Raw genomic sequence first — 17,707 nt, 5'->3', positions numbered from 1 at the left:
AAAGAAACACCCCTCTATGTCTGAAATCCATCTCATCGCCGAAATCGGGTCCTGGGTCCCGTCAAACTCCGGTGGTTTTGTGTTGCTGAACTCTCGGAACAGCAACGCATCACCACCCTGCGGCCTAGTCGCAGCTATAGCTGCAGTGGCCGCAGCAACAGTAGCCTCAGAAAGAGCACCGTACTTCTCATCAAATGTCTCTATCAGCGTGGTCTTGATAGACCCGAACATCTCTGGTATCTCTGCCTTGATGGCCGCAACCACCTCCTCCTGGATGATCCTACGGATATCCTCATCACTCGTACTGCTGGTCCCTGGTGTATGGCGCGTCCCAACCATGGTCTCCCTCTCTCTGAAATATAACACAAGAATAAATATCAGGGACTCGCTCGAGTATGCTCACACTCGAATACTCCACCCTACTTGTCCCTTGGTACTCCAAGGATTCTTACTTGGACTGTGCACTGACCCGGTGTCTTCAGTAGTACGGGCCCAATACTACCGTCCACACCGCATCAGGATTCACCCCAAGTCCTCCTCCCAGATTCCCAAGTCCCAAGTACTCTACTCTCTCTAATCTTATGATACTCGCTAACAGATCTCTCACAACCTCCTCGCTGCTACCTAAACACTCTGAAGTATTCCTAGCAGCAAGACTCCTAGACTCAGGCATCACATATCAGGCCACTCTAGTCCTAATAAGAATACCTAGTCTACTTTAGCATGCATAGCATAGCTCATCATATAACATATCACATCATATCTTATAACACTTATAGTAATGGTATTTTGGGAAATCACCGTTCGGGCGCTGGCTGTTCGTACACACGACTCTGCTCTGTTTGTCTCGTAAGTTCTTCTTTTAAAAACTTATTTTATTATCAAAATTTCCTCAAATCCTCGGTTTGAGTTCAGATACGCCCGAAGGTGAACCCGAATCCCTCAAACCAAGGCTCTGATACCAACTTGTAACATCGTAAAAATTAAAACAATTTTTCGCATTTTCAAACACATTTTTACAAACTCATTCATTCATAAAATGTCATAGTATCATGTCTTTGTTTCACAAAATATCTCCCAAGATCAAAATACAAAAAATCCCATGTGTGTGTACGAATCAAGCCGGCGCCTTCTCGCGGTCATCACTGGTACCTGAAACACATAACACGTAACATTGTAAGCATAAGCTTAGTGAGTTCCCCAAAATACCACTCTAACACATAATAGCCACTCGAGGTTGTAACTCTGTCGACCCTCTGGTCAGTGTGTCTCAGTAGGGCCCTCCAGCCCCAACTCTCTGTGGGCCCTCTGGCCCTAACTCTAGGGACCCCGAAAGTCCCAACTTTGTAACTCTGAATCATGCATATCACATATCACAATAAATCACAACGCATAAATAACATCCAAATACACTGGCATATAACTCTATAGTACACTGTCACATAACTCTGTTACCACACTAGGTAAAGTATAGTGAGAAGACTCACCTCTGGTATCTCGGTAAATCTCTGACTCAGTAAACGCTGGCTTAGCCTCCGCCTAATCATATGAAATAAATACTCTATTTAATATAACTCTGAAAGGCTAGACTATGTCCTCTTATGACACTCTCAGAAGGGTAAAAGACCATTTTACACCTCTCATAACTCAAAAGGCCCCACAATAGACCATACCCTAAAAGTCAACCAAAAGTCAACTTTCCGAGTTACGCTGCGCGTACCAGATGTGTACGCGGAGCGTACGCGACTGCATCTCAGAATCGGGGAACGCTACCCAGTACGCGGCGCGTACTAGGATTACGCCCGACGTACACCCCAACTTCAGCCCCTTAGCTCTCGAGGTCTTAAACAGTTAAGACCCACGTCCAAATTCTAGATCTGACCACATCTAAGCCTCTTAATCCATAAAGTTGATGACTTTAATCCTTTGCATGGCTGAACAAGCCACCAACTCCCATAATGTTCCATCCTTTAACTCTAGAAGGCTTATTACACAAGCATGACCTCAAACTAACATCCAAGATGGAAACTTTATGGTTCTAAATCACTAATACCACTGAAAAGGGACAGGTCTCGGACCATGGAGCACTTTACACTCATAAAGTCTCCACCTTTGGGGTTTTTAGCCCTAGAAATGGCACATGCAACAACAACCAAAAGAAGAGGAAAGTTTTGAACTTTATACCTCCAAGTGTAGTCCTTTTCTCTGTAGATCTCAGATCCAAAATGGCACCTCAAGCTTTAGCTTCCAAGTGCTCCTTTCCTTCTTCTTCACTAAGTCACCAAAGCACAATTAGCTCCAACAACACTCTCATACACTAAGGACGATGGGAGGCTCTCTTTTAGGGTTTCACTCACTGATATGGAGGCTGAGAAATGAGCCTTAGCACTCTTTAAATAGTGCACAAGACGGATTAGGGTTTTTGCACCTGGGTCGGGTACGTCCGGCGTAACTCTGGGTACGCCCAGCGTACCTTGGCGACTCCGCGTCCAAATTAAGCGCATGAGTATGCGCAGCGTACCCCTCTGGTACGCCCAGCGTACTCACTTGCTATATTCCCTCCACTCAAGGACTAATCATGACCAATCGACAAAAAATAAGGGTGAAAGAAATGCACCTGAATCTCGGGGTGTTATAGTATCCTTGGTTCATCCAAGTGTTCATTGACATACAATTCCCCGAGATGGTCAAGGAAGGATATACCTTAGATATGAAGTCTCTAGGTCCACATATTGGTGGGCTAATCAAGCAGAATTGCAAGGGAAAGTTTGTGTTCCAAGGAAAGTATCCACTTGTGAAGTTTGGAAAATTTGCTGAACTGAACGAAGCTTCTGATTCTCATGGATCCTCTGACAAGTTATCTTCTGAGCCTACGTATTCAGATAAGGTGAATTAAGATAATGATGTTATCACGGTGTCAAATCACGAGAAAGAAGAAGATACAACAGTTCCTGATGAAGTTGTGGCTAAGGAACATGATCTAACATCAGTACGTGTTCAAAGCGACTACGGTAAAGATACCATGGCACATGAAACAGAAGTTGTGGAAGGTGAAAACGACTCATTTAATGATCTCGGCCTTACGGGATATGACAAGGATGATATTACAGTTTCCCTTGAGAGCAATGCAAACCTTTTTTCCAATGAAAACTTCGACCTGTTTTTTGACAATATCCATGATGTTGCTCATCCAGCAACGGAGATACGGGAAATAGAAGATATTCAGGAATCAACGCCTCCTACTACCAAACAAGTGGTTGACACAACTCCTATGGAGACAGTGTCAGGGATTCCTCCCCTTGATATTGTTTCTCCTACCACAGAACCACTTCAGAGTGATCATACAACAAACCAGACCTCTCAACCTCCTCTAAAAAGAAGAAGACATGATGCTAGACAGGGAATTCTTGATTCTGATATACTTCAAGGTCTTCCAGCCTAACCATCAACCACTACTCCTATTGTTTCATCAAGACTTATCAATGAAGGACCTAGCACCACATATGAAGCTGGTGGTTCTTCAACTCCCGCTGGATTCTCTCCTCACAGTCCTGATCATGACGTTGCCTCTGTGAGGCTTGCCATGCATTTGGCTCAAGAACAAAGCTCAATGCCTTCCTCCCGAGCCAAGGGAATTTCTATCGGAGAAGGTCACCCAGGAAGAGATAATCCCACACTTCTTGGTCTTCAAAAGGAAATAAATGTGCTCAATCAGAAGAATATTGAGCTTGACATTCAGGTGGCCGATCCTTTAACTAAAAACTCCAAGCTGAAGATTCAAGTTGCTGATCTTGAAGAAGACAAGGTGTTAAAGACAACGAAAATCACTGATCTTTAGACTCATTTCGGTCTTCTCACTGCAAGTTACTACGAATTGAAGAAGAACTTGGAAGAAGAACTTGGAGATAAGTTTAAGTCGCCCGTTGATGAGCCTAGAATTTATATCACCAATCAAGATGCTACCGTTGTTCCAGCTTCTGCTCACACTCCTCAAGTTGTGGACCGATTTGATAAGGATCCAGCTCAAGCTCCAAATGTGGTAGCTCTAAAACATGCCAAATTGGCCAAAGCAACTGAGAAAGGTCAACTTTTCTTTAAAAGGAGCTCAGATCAAAATGCTCCTGGGGGTCAACCCTAACATTACTGTTACAGATCTTGGAGAGAATCGCTTTAGAGATGTATATGGTGATAGGTCAGGGATTATCTCTTGGGGCTTTCACGACACTTTAAATACGTGGATTGTGAGATGGAAGAGTGGCAACACAAAACTGTATAAAGATGCTCATGACTTCCATTCCTGGACCAGGGTTGACCTTTCAGAATTATCAAAGGCTCCTTTCGCAAATCCCTCTAAAAATCCCAAGGCTACACAATTCAAGCATTTCTTGGAAGATCAAGTGCTTAAGGGTTTTCCCTCAATGAAGACTGCAGATTTGATTATTAAACTATACCCAAGTGTACTTGATCCCAAAACCAATCAACCTGTTCGATCTGTGATGTGGCCTGCTACCGATCAAGTAAAGCAGATTCCTATTCTTCAGAATCATCCAGATCGATCTCTACGGTCTATGCTTTACTGGGTATTTGATGAAACTACAGCCTCTGCTGTCATAAAGCTTAAAAATGGATGCATTCGTTTATATGACAAAAGAGATTTTCTTCAGTTTGGGAAATGGGATATTCATCAGCCGAACCATCATCAGATCAAGGTCGCAGAAGACATTTTTGAGCCAGCTACTAAAGAATATACTACTATGGTTGCCGATATCATTAACAAAAGGATGTGGAATAGGGAAATGGGGAAGTCAGACGTGATGGTCGTCGACAAAGATTCAGTGAAGTTAGCACCAAACCAAGGGGGATATTGAAGGGTCCAGTTAGTGGTTTGGTCTAGGCTTTCAATTGTAATAGTTCTTTTGAGTCTTTATGACGTAATAGTAGGTTATTTTGTTGTTTATGACCTTGTAGTGCATTTACGGCCGTAAACTGCTTTACGTCCGTAAACCCTGTTTCCGGCCCAACTCGCCTATAAATAGAGGTTGTGTAGGTCATTATCAGTTGTTGATACGAGAGAGTTCACGATCACTATAAACAAGTTGTACCCGGCGTTTTTCAATTATAAAGCGTGTGTAAGCTTGTTTCTATTCTACTTCTACTCCAATTCTTGTTCTTTTTGATTGTTTGATCACTGGTAAGATTCGTTTTCAGGACCTTACACCCCCACTTGAACTAGACATCGTCCTCGAAGTCCGTGGCTTCGAATAGATCGGGGTAATGCTCCCGCATCTCTTCCTACGACTCTCAAGTCCATTCGGAGCCTCTTTGGTGCTGCCATTGAACCTTTAGCAGCTTCACCTCCTTGTTTCGAAGACCCTTTGTCTTCTTATCTAAGATGGCAACCGGCCTCTCGACGTAGTTTAGGCCCTCATCCACCTGAATATCGTCCAATGAAATGATTGAGGACTCGTCAGTGACACACTTCTAAAGCTGAGACACGTGGGAGGTGTTGTGAATTTGGCTAAGCTCCTCCGGCAAATCCAAGCGATATGACACCTTGCCCACTCCACCCGTGATCCTGAACAGTCCTATGAACCGAGTGCCCAACTTGCCCCTCTTCCAAAACCTGATAATTCCCTTCCAGGGTGACACCTTCAGCAACACAAAATCCCCCATCTGAAATTCAAGATCCGATCGACGTCGGTCAACATAACTTTTTTGATGGCTCTACGCGACCCGCAGCTGGTCGCGCACCTGTTGAATTAGCCCGGTAGTCTTGAGCACTACCTCCGTGCTCCCCATGACCCGGTGCCAAACCTCATCCCAACAAACTGGGGTCCTGCACCTCCGACCATATAACATCTCAAATGATGCTTGGTCAATACTGGCATGATAACTATTATTATACGAAAACTCTGCTAGTGGGAGGTATGTGTCCCAACTACCTCCAAAATACAACATGCATGCTCGAAGCATGTCCTCCAGTGTCTGGATCATCCTCTCGCTTTGGCCATCAGTTTGGGGGTAGTGTACAGTGCTAAAATGTAACTGAGTGCCCAGTTCATCGTGGAACTTCTTCCAAAACCTGGATGTAAACCGAACATCCCTATTAGAGACTACCGACACTGGCACCCCGTGCCTAGCCACCACCTCTCATACATAAATATCTGCCAACTTCTTTGCGGATATACACTCAGAAATCGGAATGAAGTGGGCACTCTTCGTCAGTCTGTCTACGATCACCCATATGGGGTCCACGCCCGTTTCCGTCCTCGGTAACTTTGTGATGAAGTCCATAGTGATCTCTCCACATGGGAATGGGTAGCGACTGAACCTTTCCATGAGGCCGCTGATGCTCGACCTTGACCTTCCTGTAGGTCAGGCACCGCTCTACGAACCAGGTGACCTCCCACTTCATGCAGGGCCACCAATAACTCAGTCTCAAGTCCTTATGCATTTTCGTAGCTCCTAGATGTATAAAGAACTTGGACTTGTGAGCCTCCTCTAATATCATCTGCCTCATTCCTCCAGTAACCGGAACCCACACCCGACCACACTGTGTCAAGAGGCCACGACTATCCTTAACAAACAAAGGATACTCTCCCCGAATTTTCTCTATCTTCCAATTCTCTTTCTTCACTCCCTTGACCTGGGCCTCTTTGATTATATCCAACAAAGGAGAAATAACCGTTATCCTCATACAAATGTTCCCAATTGGGGACCCCGCCGTCTTGCGACTCAACGCATCGGCCACCACATTGGCCTTCCTTGGATGGTATAGGATCTCACAATGATAATCCTTCAGCACATCCAGCCACCTCCTTTGTCGCATGTTGAGGTTTTGCTGATCCATTAAATACTTTAAAATCTTGTGATCAGTATAAATGGTGCACCGCACTCCATATAGATAGTTCCTCCATATCTTGTGGGCAAACACCACTACCCCCAGTTCCAGGTCATGAGTGGGGTAATTTGCCTCATGAGGCTTCAACTGCCTCAAGGCGCAAGCTATCTTGTACCCCCTCTGCATCAGCACCACACCTAACCCTGAAATCGATGTGACACACTACACCACCAAATCGTCTAACCCCTCGGGTAGTACTAGGATTGGAGCCTCGCATAACCTCCATCTCAGGGTCTCAAAAGCCATCTGCTGATCCGTCCCACCGAAAGGTCACATTCTTCTTCGTTAAGCGGATCAATGACACAACAATCTTGGAGAAATCCTGGATAAATCTCCGATAATAGCCCGCTAAACCCAAGAAGCTACAAATTTCTGATGCGTTCTTCGGTACTTCCCACCGCATCACAGCCTCAACCTTGGCTGGATCAACCGAAATGCCCTCCTGATTGATGATAAGCCCCAAAAATTGTACCTTACGCAGCCAAAATTCATACTTGGAGAACTTTGCATAAAGCTTCTCCGCCCTCAGGGTCTCCAGTACTTCCCTCAAAGGCTGCTCATGCTGTTCCATGGTCTTACAATAGAATAGGATATCATCAATAAAAACGATCACCGATCGATCCAACATCGGCCTACACACCCTGTCATGAGATCCACAAACGTTGCTGGGGCATTGGTGAGCTCAAACGGCATCACCACAAACTCATAATGCCCATCCGGAGTCCTGAAATCCGTCTTTGGTATATCCTCATCCCGAATCCTCATCTGATGGTACCCTGACCAAAGATCAATCTTGGAAAACCAAGTCGCACCTTGCAGCTGATCAAACAAATCATCGATCCTCAACAACGGATAGCGGTTCTTCACCGTTAGTTTGTTCAGCTCTCTATAATCGATGCACATCATGTGTGGTCCATCCTTCTTTTTCACAAACAGGATCGGTGCTCCTCACGGGAAACTGCTCGGACGGATGAACCCTCGGTCTAGCAGCTCCTGGAGCTGCATAGATAACTCCTGCATCTCGGGTGGTGCCAACCGGTATGGTGCCCTTGCTATCGGGGCGGCACCTAACACCAAATCGATGCGAAACTCCACCTGCCTCTCTGGAGGCACTCTTGGTAACTCCTTGGGAAAGACATCCCAAAACATCTGTACTACCAGCACACTGCCCACATCCATCGTGGTCTCAAGCCTCATATCTGAGATATAAACTAGAAATCATGTACACAGCTGCTGCAGAAATCTCCTAGCTCTCGTAGCCAAACAGAGAGTTGGCCCCTATGAGGCCCTCTCACCATGTATAACCAGTTCTCCCCCACTTGGGGTTCGAACCCTAACCATCTGGCGCTCGCAATCAATCATGGCCCCATTGGCCCCCAACCAGTTCATCCTGACAATCACCTTCAACCCTCGCAACGGTATCAGGACCAGATCCACATGAAACCTCTCGCCTAACACATTCAGGATGCATTCCTGATACACCCTCGCATTACTCATAATGCGGTCATCTGCAATCTCTACCTCGAGCGGGGAATCCAAAGTTCCCGGCGCGTCCCAAAACTTCTTGCTAAGAGTAAGTGACACGAACGATCGGGTAGCACCCGAATCAAATAAGACATGAGCAGACATACCATTGACCAAAAAGGTCCCTATACAAGCATAAAGTACACATAAGTCATAAAAATATTAAGAACATAGAATAATAGAAACGTACCAGCCACAACGTCTGGTGCTGCCCGAGCCTCCTCGGTAGTCAGCTGAAATGCATGACTCTTCACCGTTGGGGCATCCGCATTAGCAGGGCGGCCATCGGTGATCCTAAATGTGGCGGGTGCAGGCACCATCAATGTTCCTCCCCTATCCCTGCAACCTCGGACAGTCGGCCTTTTATGGCCAGTCTGGTTGTAGTGGAAACATATCAAGCCCTTCTTGGGGCAATCCCTGCTCAAGTGGTCCTGCTGACCACAAGAGTAACATCCTGATATCCCTGTTGTCCGACAAGCCCCACTGTGCAATCTACCGCACTTGGCACACCGAATCCAACCCTGCTGGCCCTTGCTGGAAGTGTCTAAAGTCTTAGGCTTCTTAGCCTGAACAACTGCTGTATGTGTGTGCTCCGGCTTCCGCTTGGCGCAAAAGTCTAACTCCATCTCCCGTTCCCGGGCCTACTCCACTATCTCATTCAGGGTTTTGCACCCTGTAAATCTCACAAACTCTCGGATATCATCCCTCAGCATGGAATGATATCTCGTCCTTCACATATCCTTGTCAGTAGCATACTGAGGAATCAACAAAGCTCGCTCACGAAACTTGGCGGTGATCTCCGCCACAGTCTCGGTGGTCTGCTAGAGTTCTTGGAACTCCCTCACCATCCTCTGCACCTCAATGGATGGTGCGAACTCCAAATCAAACCGCCGGAAAAACTCGACCCACGTCATCTCAGCCACCCCGGCTGCTCCTACCTGGCTAGTAACCTCGCCCCACCAATCTCGGGCCTTGTCTCTCAGCATGCAAGAAGCAAATCTAACCTTTACCGCATCTGGGCAAGAACTCGTATGCTGGGCGTTTTTGATATCCGCTACCCAACATCAGCTAACAATGGGGTCCCTGACCCCGAAAAACTCTGTCCCCCCGCACGCCTTGAACTCCCAGGATAAGGGAGTTCGGGCCCCATCCCGACCCGTAGCAATCTCACCTTGAATGCCCTGAGTCTCTCCTCCATAATCTCCGTCATACCCTCCTTGACCGTCCCAAAAATGACTGGGATAGCGTCAAAGATGCCCCTGGTAACCTCGATTGCGATAAGCTCGCGTAGCCTCTTATCAATGACATCGGTAGTGTCGCCTGATCCAGCCCCGGATTCAGATCCTGGTCCTGATCTCCCTGCTCCAAATCGTGTCACCACCATGCTGAACATAAATGTCATAAATCACAATGATCAGAATTTCCATATAAGGGATCTTCCCACACCGGTCCTCCTTGAAGTCGTCAGATCTAACATTGGTTCGGGTACAAGTTTTGTGCTTTTAGTAGTACGGGCCCAATACTACCTTCCACACCTACCTGTACCTTTCCCCAATGCTCTACCTGATAACTTCAATTCATCCCAAAACTAAACCATATCCCACAAACTACCACATACATCAAATCCCAAGCTGTCCTAAGATTTGCTCTACTTATACCAACCAGACCAATCATAACAGGTTGCCTTTATGCATGCAAATTATACATAGAAAAGGATCAAATAGACTTCCGAATAAAAGATTCTACCCTAGGACCACAACCAAACAAGGAACAGGAAATAATAACAAATCAATCATTCTGAGGCTATAAGCTCCTAACCGTATACAAATTTAAAAGCACACACATAGCAAGTTCCATACGATCATCAAAGCTCAAATATCAATATACATGGCTAACACATTGGGAAACTACTTACTTGGCTCGGCTGATCACGCGTGTTGCACTCTCATCTTTTCCTATCTTTAAAAGCTTTTTCATTTTATTTTTGAAAACAATTTTACCATTTCCTTAGTTTGAGTCCTGACACACCCGAGAGTGTGCCCGAATCCCTCAAAACAAGGCTCTGATACCAACTTGTAATGAACCAATTTTTACAAAGAAAAATTTTCATTTTTGAATAATCAAACACATATCCAACATCAATTATAATTGTTTTCAAATCATAAGTCAAATATAGCTTTTATTCCAAACATCCGAGTGTCCCATGAAAACGCCTGAGAGAGAGTGCACGCCGCGCCATCACGCCTTGTCCTTGCCCTTGGGATCTGAAGTACCTGAAACAAATCCACAACCTATAAGCTAATACTTAGTGAGTTTCCCAAAGCATACCACACACACAATACACATATCACATATCTTGTTAGCTATAAAAGCTACCTATATCACATAAGCCATGCATACATAAACCTATAAGGATGCCATGGGCTCCCCCTAGGGTCTTACACCTTTGTGCCATGGGCTACTCCACATGGTCTTTTACCTGGGAATGCCATGGGCTACCTTACATGGTCTTACATCCAACGTGTCATGGGCTACCCCACATGGTTTTTACTTGGGAATGTCATGGGCTACCCCCACACGGTCTTACATCCAATTGCCACGAGCTCCCCCGAGGTATTCCATGCAATAACATATACTCACATAGCATATCAAATCACAAAACACATATACCATAATCACATAATGGGCCGGCCTTGGTGCCTTAGACCCATGGGTATGGTAAGAAGACTCGCTTCTGTCCGAAGAATCCGAAACTGCCCTCCTAACTGTCCGTAACCTCCCGTGCTGAATAATAATATTAACCAATGTTAGGGCTTCACATGATCAAAAGGAAAACCAAACACCAAGTCCTTCTACAAAGGCCCAAATATATTTCCTTTGTTAATGGGCCCAAAGTCCATGTCCAAAAACCATTAATGGGCCTCATGGCCCTATAAGGCCCAATCATAACATCCACGGCCCAAAACAGATAAACTGGCCCACCATCCCCAAAATACAACCTAGCCCAATGACCAATTAAAGCCCAAGAGTTTAAAGGCCCAAAACAGATCCAAGCCCATCTATGGTGTGTATGCTTAGCGTACCACCCTGGTACACATAGCATACTGGGTCTTTGGGACTTACGTGTTGCGTACGCTGGGTTATGCCCAACGTACTAACAAATTAAGCACTTTATCCATTAAGTGCTTAATACTCGATTCCCTCACGTCCAAAAGTTAGATCTAAGCTTATTAAGAAGACCTAGGGCATAAAGTTGGCAACTGTATGCCTTTGCATGTCTCATATGCTCCCAACACCCCCATTAAGATCTTTTTAAGGTTCTTAACCCATGCATGAGGTCAAAACACCCACTAAGACTTCATTTTTTTTTTGTTATAAACGGACCAAAGGACCTCAGATCTAACATTCCCATCCTCTGGAGTTGCTTAACTCACAAGAGAAGATCCAAAATCAACAAAGGGTCAAAAATAGAAAACCCTAGCTAGATCTAGTGATTAAGGTGGAAAGGTGCAAGCTTTATACCTCCAGAAGCTCCTCAAGGTGATCTAGATGCAGATTCTTGAAGCTCAATGCCGCTCCAAGCTTCCTTGACAACTTCTCCTTGTTGAATGTCACTAAAAATGGCCACTAACACCCTTTCTAAGCTCAAAAGTGGTCTCACAAGCTCTCTCTAGAGTAGAAGGACGTTCTAAGGCTATGGAGGCTTTCTAGGGTTTAGTCCAAGGGGCTTAAGGACGTTTAAATAGGCATCAAGTCTGAAAATTAGGGTTTGGTCATCCGGCACGTACGCCCAACATACGTGCTGCCCCTCCTCGTTCATTCACGCATAGTACGCTAAGTGTACTCATAAGTACGCCCAATGTACTTAAGGGACTAGTATGCTAATATATGATTTCTTCAAGGGCTACAAGGTAATACCTGATTTGGAGTGTTACATATTATGTCAACCAAAAGACCATAATAAGCTAAAAAACAAGCCCTAATCTCAACCCAACACAAAGAGGTTCCAAGATAAGAACTTTATACATACTGGAGTTAGCAAAATTGATGAAGATTCTGGATCTACAACCTCAAGTCCAACCAAAGCTTGGTCACCACGCACCACCTTCTTCAATACAAACAAAACAACACAAAATTACTTCCAAAGCTCAAAAACAAACTATGGGAGGCTAGGGTTTCGATTTTAGGTTATAGGGGAGTGGAGGTTGATCAATAGAGTGTCCAAGTCTGTTATAATATGCTTAAATAGGGCACAACCCTAAACAATAGGGTTTGTCCTTGCATTACGTATGCCATGTGTACTCCACTTACGCCCCGCGTACGTGGGTGAATCCCGCATTCTAGAAATGAGCTAGTACACTAAGCATACTCATAGAGTACGCCCCATGTACTAGCTAGGGACCAAAATGATATAGATTTTGCATTAAGGGGCTAAAGGGGAAACATACGAAATTTTGAATGTTACAAAAGACAAAAATTATTAAGATCTAAATCAAAATAGGACTATATAAACTGTCAAGTCACAACTTTCTTGAATTACAAATTTAAACACACTTACGAAATGGGTATAACATGATTGTATACATGTATCTATATACGTCAAAGGGTATATTCTCCACAAGTCATAAATGAATATTCAAAACCTCCTTGTCATCTCCCATGAAAATTTTTGAACCTAATAGTTTTGAAACCACATGGACGTCAACTGAACCGTGAAATAGTCACCAAACGACAAACCCATTATCAGCCAAATTGCTCTATTATCAAAGCAGAGCTCGTAGTCACCTAACGAAAATAATAGTTCATCCACATCGAGAAAAGTAGATCGGTAACAACCTCCTTGAAGAACATGTAATGGACAAGAAACATGTGCCCTTCCAACCCCCTATGGATACATCAATCCATCCCCTGAAACAGGATGCCCTGGAAAATGCATTTCATGTAGGTATATGTTGTAGCCTTGCTAGAATTTCCCGACGTAAGTTAACTTTGCAAGTCGTCGGTAGTATAACTTCATATACATGATCATACTTAAATAATAGTAAAAAAAGTTAGCGTAATACATTCTTAAAGCTTGTTTTGGAAAAGCTCTTTGTGCTACAGATTAGTTAGATGTGTTCCACACCGATTCTTAGTGTTTCAGACAAATTCTTTGTGTTCCAAACTACTATATCATGTTTCGGACATGGATTTCAACCATAAAGTCACATATCCTCATTTTCAATGCAAAATAAGACGAAATATTTACTTTTACGTGATATCTAGGTATTTGACCCTATGTTAAATGTATTCCAGAGAAGTTCTTTATGTTCCTGACAAGATCATCGTCCGCCAGACAATTATTTACTGTTGTGGCTTACAATTTTATACTATCGAAATTGATAAAATGTTAACAAAACATATAAATACACATAACATACCCACACCAACACAACTTTTTCATCATCTGAGGCTATTTACTTCAACAAACAATGATTCTGAATACTACTACTAACAGATCTATTGGATATCACATTCTTTTATATATATATATATATATATATATATATATATATATATATATATATATATATATATATATAGTGGGGTATGTATGTCTCATTCCGAAAAGTTCGTTGTTGAATAAAAACTTATTGTTAGCTAGTTTCTTTAACGTTATCTTCATGGACGAAGCTTGCTTGGGGGGGGGGGGGGGGGGGGGGGGGGGGTTATACATATTTAGCCTATAAATATAAAATTTATGATGTGGCCTCCCGCTCTCCGATTTTCATATATATTATACTTTCGACCCCCAAAAAAATCTCGAAGCTCCGTCATTGTTTATCTTCACATATGGCTATTTGTTAATATCTATGTGGTTAGTAATAGCAACAAAAAAAAATCAATAGTAATAGCAACAAAACAAAAAATAGATGTGACAACAAACGTAAACCATTTTACTATAATATCTATGTGGTTAGTTTTGTTAATACCTCTTATTATAATTGATAAATATCATAAATTACTACACGTTACATAACAAAAAAAATCAATAGTAATAGCAACAAAACAAAAAATAGATGTGACAACAAACGTAAACCATTTTACTATTTCTTAAGAATGTAAGCCTTTTGTTGTATACTAAAAAGGTCAACCACTTTTTTTTATAATAACGGATTAATGTAATATATTAGTTCACGAATCCATGATGCAGCAATAGTTGTCGACATAGTCTCTACTCTTCCCATTGGCCATTTCTACGAACAAAACGAGTACAAGTTTACTTTGACTTGGCCAAACCTCTCAAAAGTCAACTCCTCCACCCTCCAATAATAATCTTTATTTACTCCTCCATGTGACCTTGTCTATCCATTGACATCATATCACACAAGAGAAAGATGGGGAAGTTGATGCACAGCACCCAAATCCAGCACTCATCTCACCCGCATCTCCTACAACTATCATCTTCCCTTCACCTTCACAACCACCCTTCCGCCACCTGTGCCGGCTGCAATCACAACATCTCTCCACCGGAGCACATCTACACCTGCACACCCTGCAACTTCTTCATCCATCCATCATGTTCCAAGTTTCCAGACTTAATCACCCACCCCGCCCACCCCGCCCACACTCTCTCCCTCCTCACCACCCCTATCTACCCCGGTGGCTTCTTCCGGTGTGATGCCTGCACCCAACACGGAACTCGGTTCAGCTACCATTGTCATACCTGTGATTTTGATTTGCATGTTCTCTGTGCTTCCACTCCCATGAGGGTCACACATCCTAACCACCCCCACCCCCTTGGTCTTACTTTTGCCTCTCCGTATGGGGAAAAGTTGGGGTTTTCTTGTGATGTGTGCAGTCGCATTGGCTCCGGCGACCAGTGGCTCTACCGCTGTGTTTCTTGTGAATTTGATGTTCATTTACAGTGTGCCACCGCGAAGGTTCCTACTCCTCCTGCTGTGCAGCATCATCACTCGTTTTCAGCTGGTGGGGCTCCGGTTGCTGGACAGGGTCTCACGCATAGCATGAGTGCTCCGCCGCAGGCTCTGCAACAATATCATCAGTCGTTTCCAGCTGGTGGAGCTCCGATGGCTGGACAGGGTCTCACGCATAGCATGAGTGCTGGGCGTATTCAAACTCAATGGCAACCACCACAGACTCCGGTAGCCGCTGGTGTCCAAGTACAAAGTTACCAGCGTCCCGTACAGCCACCGGCACAAGTTGGCGGTCAAAATTACCCGATGGCACCACAACCTGCGGGACCTGCTGTTGCCAATCAAGGTAATGGATTAGGAAATGTAATGGTGGCGGGGTTTGTCGATGGTATGATGCAACAACTGGGCCAGGATTTTGTCCAAACTCTTACAGGAGGAGGAGGAGGAGGAGGAGGCGGTGGCGGCGGAGGTGATGTGGTCAACATTGACGTTCAAACCAATGTCACTTATGAAGACTGTGGAAACGAATAATTCAATGGAAAAAGTTTTAATTTGATTTCAAAATGTATGTAAGGTTTGCCTATTTTGTTTTTTTACAATCTATGAGGCTGTTACTTTGACTGGGTAATTTAATAAGCAAAGTAATACAGCAAGTTATTGCATTTTACAATCGTGTTTGATTGCTTGGTTGGTGTATGGATGGAATGAATTTTTTATATAATTTTTTTTTTAATTTTTATATAAATACTTTTTATAATACACTGCATAAATTATTTAGTTATAATTAATAAAATTTTTATTTACAAAAATATTAAACTCCATGTAAGATTACGATAAAAACAAATTTTTTTAGTTATGTCTTTTTCCGTTTCATGGAAACAGAATCGTTACTAAGGAGTAAGGAATAAAGAGTTCATAAAATTAATGGAATCGTGTTTTTCCAATAATGGATCAAATGAATATTAAATTCGATAGTTAATGGAATCGTGTTTTTCCAATAATGGAATAAAGAGTTAATAAAATAATTTTTTATGATAAGTAATTCGAAACTGTCAAGATTACAGAATTTTTGGAGTTACAAAGTAGAAGTTGTGGATTCTATATATAACTAGCTGAAGTTTCATAACTAATCTACACAACCTCAAACTTTACTTATCTCATTTCCTTCGTGTATTTTGTTTTCGATTTTCGAAAAATATTTGATGTGTCCAATAAAACCGATAAAATCAAAGGAGTTGTAGGCTACGATCTGATGCAAAGGGAATCCCTGCCGAAGTGACACATGTCATAAATACGTGGAGAATTTCAACCAAAATTGTCTAATACTGTTTTCTTCTATGCGAGAAACTGTAAAGAAAGTTACGCAGATAGATATGAAAAATGAAACAAAATTATTGCACATAAAGATGACATCATAGAAATTTTTTTTTTTCTTTCTAAAAGCAGAAATCTGTTACCAATATTTAACAAGAAATAAGGGTTGCAAAAAATTGGATATTACTATATCCTGATTTGAGGTGTCCGTGTGAAAAGGACTTGTTAGTAATTTTTTTGGTTATAATTATTATTTGCTGTACATCAACATATTGTTCCGTCAACCCGGCGGTAGTGTTGCTTTTTAATCGTTTACCAGAATGGAAAGCAAACCATACATGATTTTTACGCGTGAACACCGTTCCATACTTGAAGGATTGGATGTGACATGGCTGCGAAAACAGTATAGAACGCGATATTTGATTGGTGGATCAAATGTTTTGACAATTTATAGCATTTAATAAAAGAATATGTTTTTTATTTTTATTTTAGTTTCTTTCTATATACATTCATTTTACACATATTTTTCAAAACAAAACACAAACTATTTCAAAATAAACACACATTCAACAAAAAAAAATAGATAATTTTTACGGTTCAATTTCTTCTTCATTCGATGATGATTTTAACGACGAGTTGGTATTACAAACACTATTATCTACGTCACAAGATATGGTTCACGGGAGAGGCGAAAGTTCATACCGCGAGAAGAAGCGTAGAAAATAGATCAACCGGGATCGAGAGGCGGCAAATGAACTTTTGGTACGTGATTATTTTGCCCCTGGTAGTTTATAAGATTTATCAAAATTTGAAGAACGATTTCGTATTAGTAGAAATTTATTGTTACATATAGCTAGAGATTTGGAACGCAATTATAAGTTTTTCCAATTAAGATGAGATGTTAGAGGTAAACGTGATTTTACTACAATACAAAAATATATTGCCACTCTTAGACAATTAGGATATGACATAGCTGCATATGTATCAGATGAGTATTTGAAAATGTCTGAGAGAACGGGTCGAGACTGTACATATATTTTTTGTGAGTATG

The 17,707-nt window shown here is 42.7% G+C and overlaps 1 protein-coding gene across 1 annotated transcript; it reads left to right on the top strand.

The window, feature by feature from the left end:
- Nucleotides 1–14,732: 14,732 nt before the first annotated feature.
- On the top strand, nucleotides 14,733–16,075 carry LOC145070574 (uncharacterized). The gene has a single exon (XM_079017518.1). The coding sequence runs from the start codon at nucleotides 14,803–14,805 to the stop codon at nucleotides 15,871–15,873; it is 1,071 nt and encodes a 356-aa protein (XP_078873644.1). The 5' UTR covers nucleotides 14,733–14,802; the 3' UTR covers nucleotides 15,874–16,075.
- The last annotated feature ends 1,632 nt before the right edge of the window (nucleotides 16,076–17,707 follow it).

This window comes from Lactuca serriola, chromosome 8, assembly GCF_051521515.1.
Source record: "Lactuca serriola cultivar US96UC23 chromosome 8, Lser_US96UC23_V15, whole genome shotgun sequence".
In the NCBI taxonomy this organism is placed as follows: domain Eukaryota; kingdom Viridiplantae; phylum Streptophyta; class Magnoliopsida; order Asterales; family Asteraceae; genus Lactuca; species Lactuca serriola.
The sequence above is the reverse complement of the archived record's forward strand: the minus strand, read 5'-3'. Positions and strand labels throughout refer to the sequence as shown.

Excerpts from the sequence above, each read along its gene's own strand:
- LOC145070574 (XM_079017518.1), top strand. The coding sequence starts at position 14,803 with ATGGGGAAGTTGATGCACAGCACCCAAATCCAGCACTCATCTCACCCG.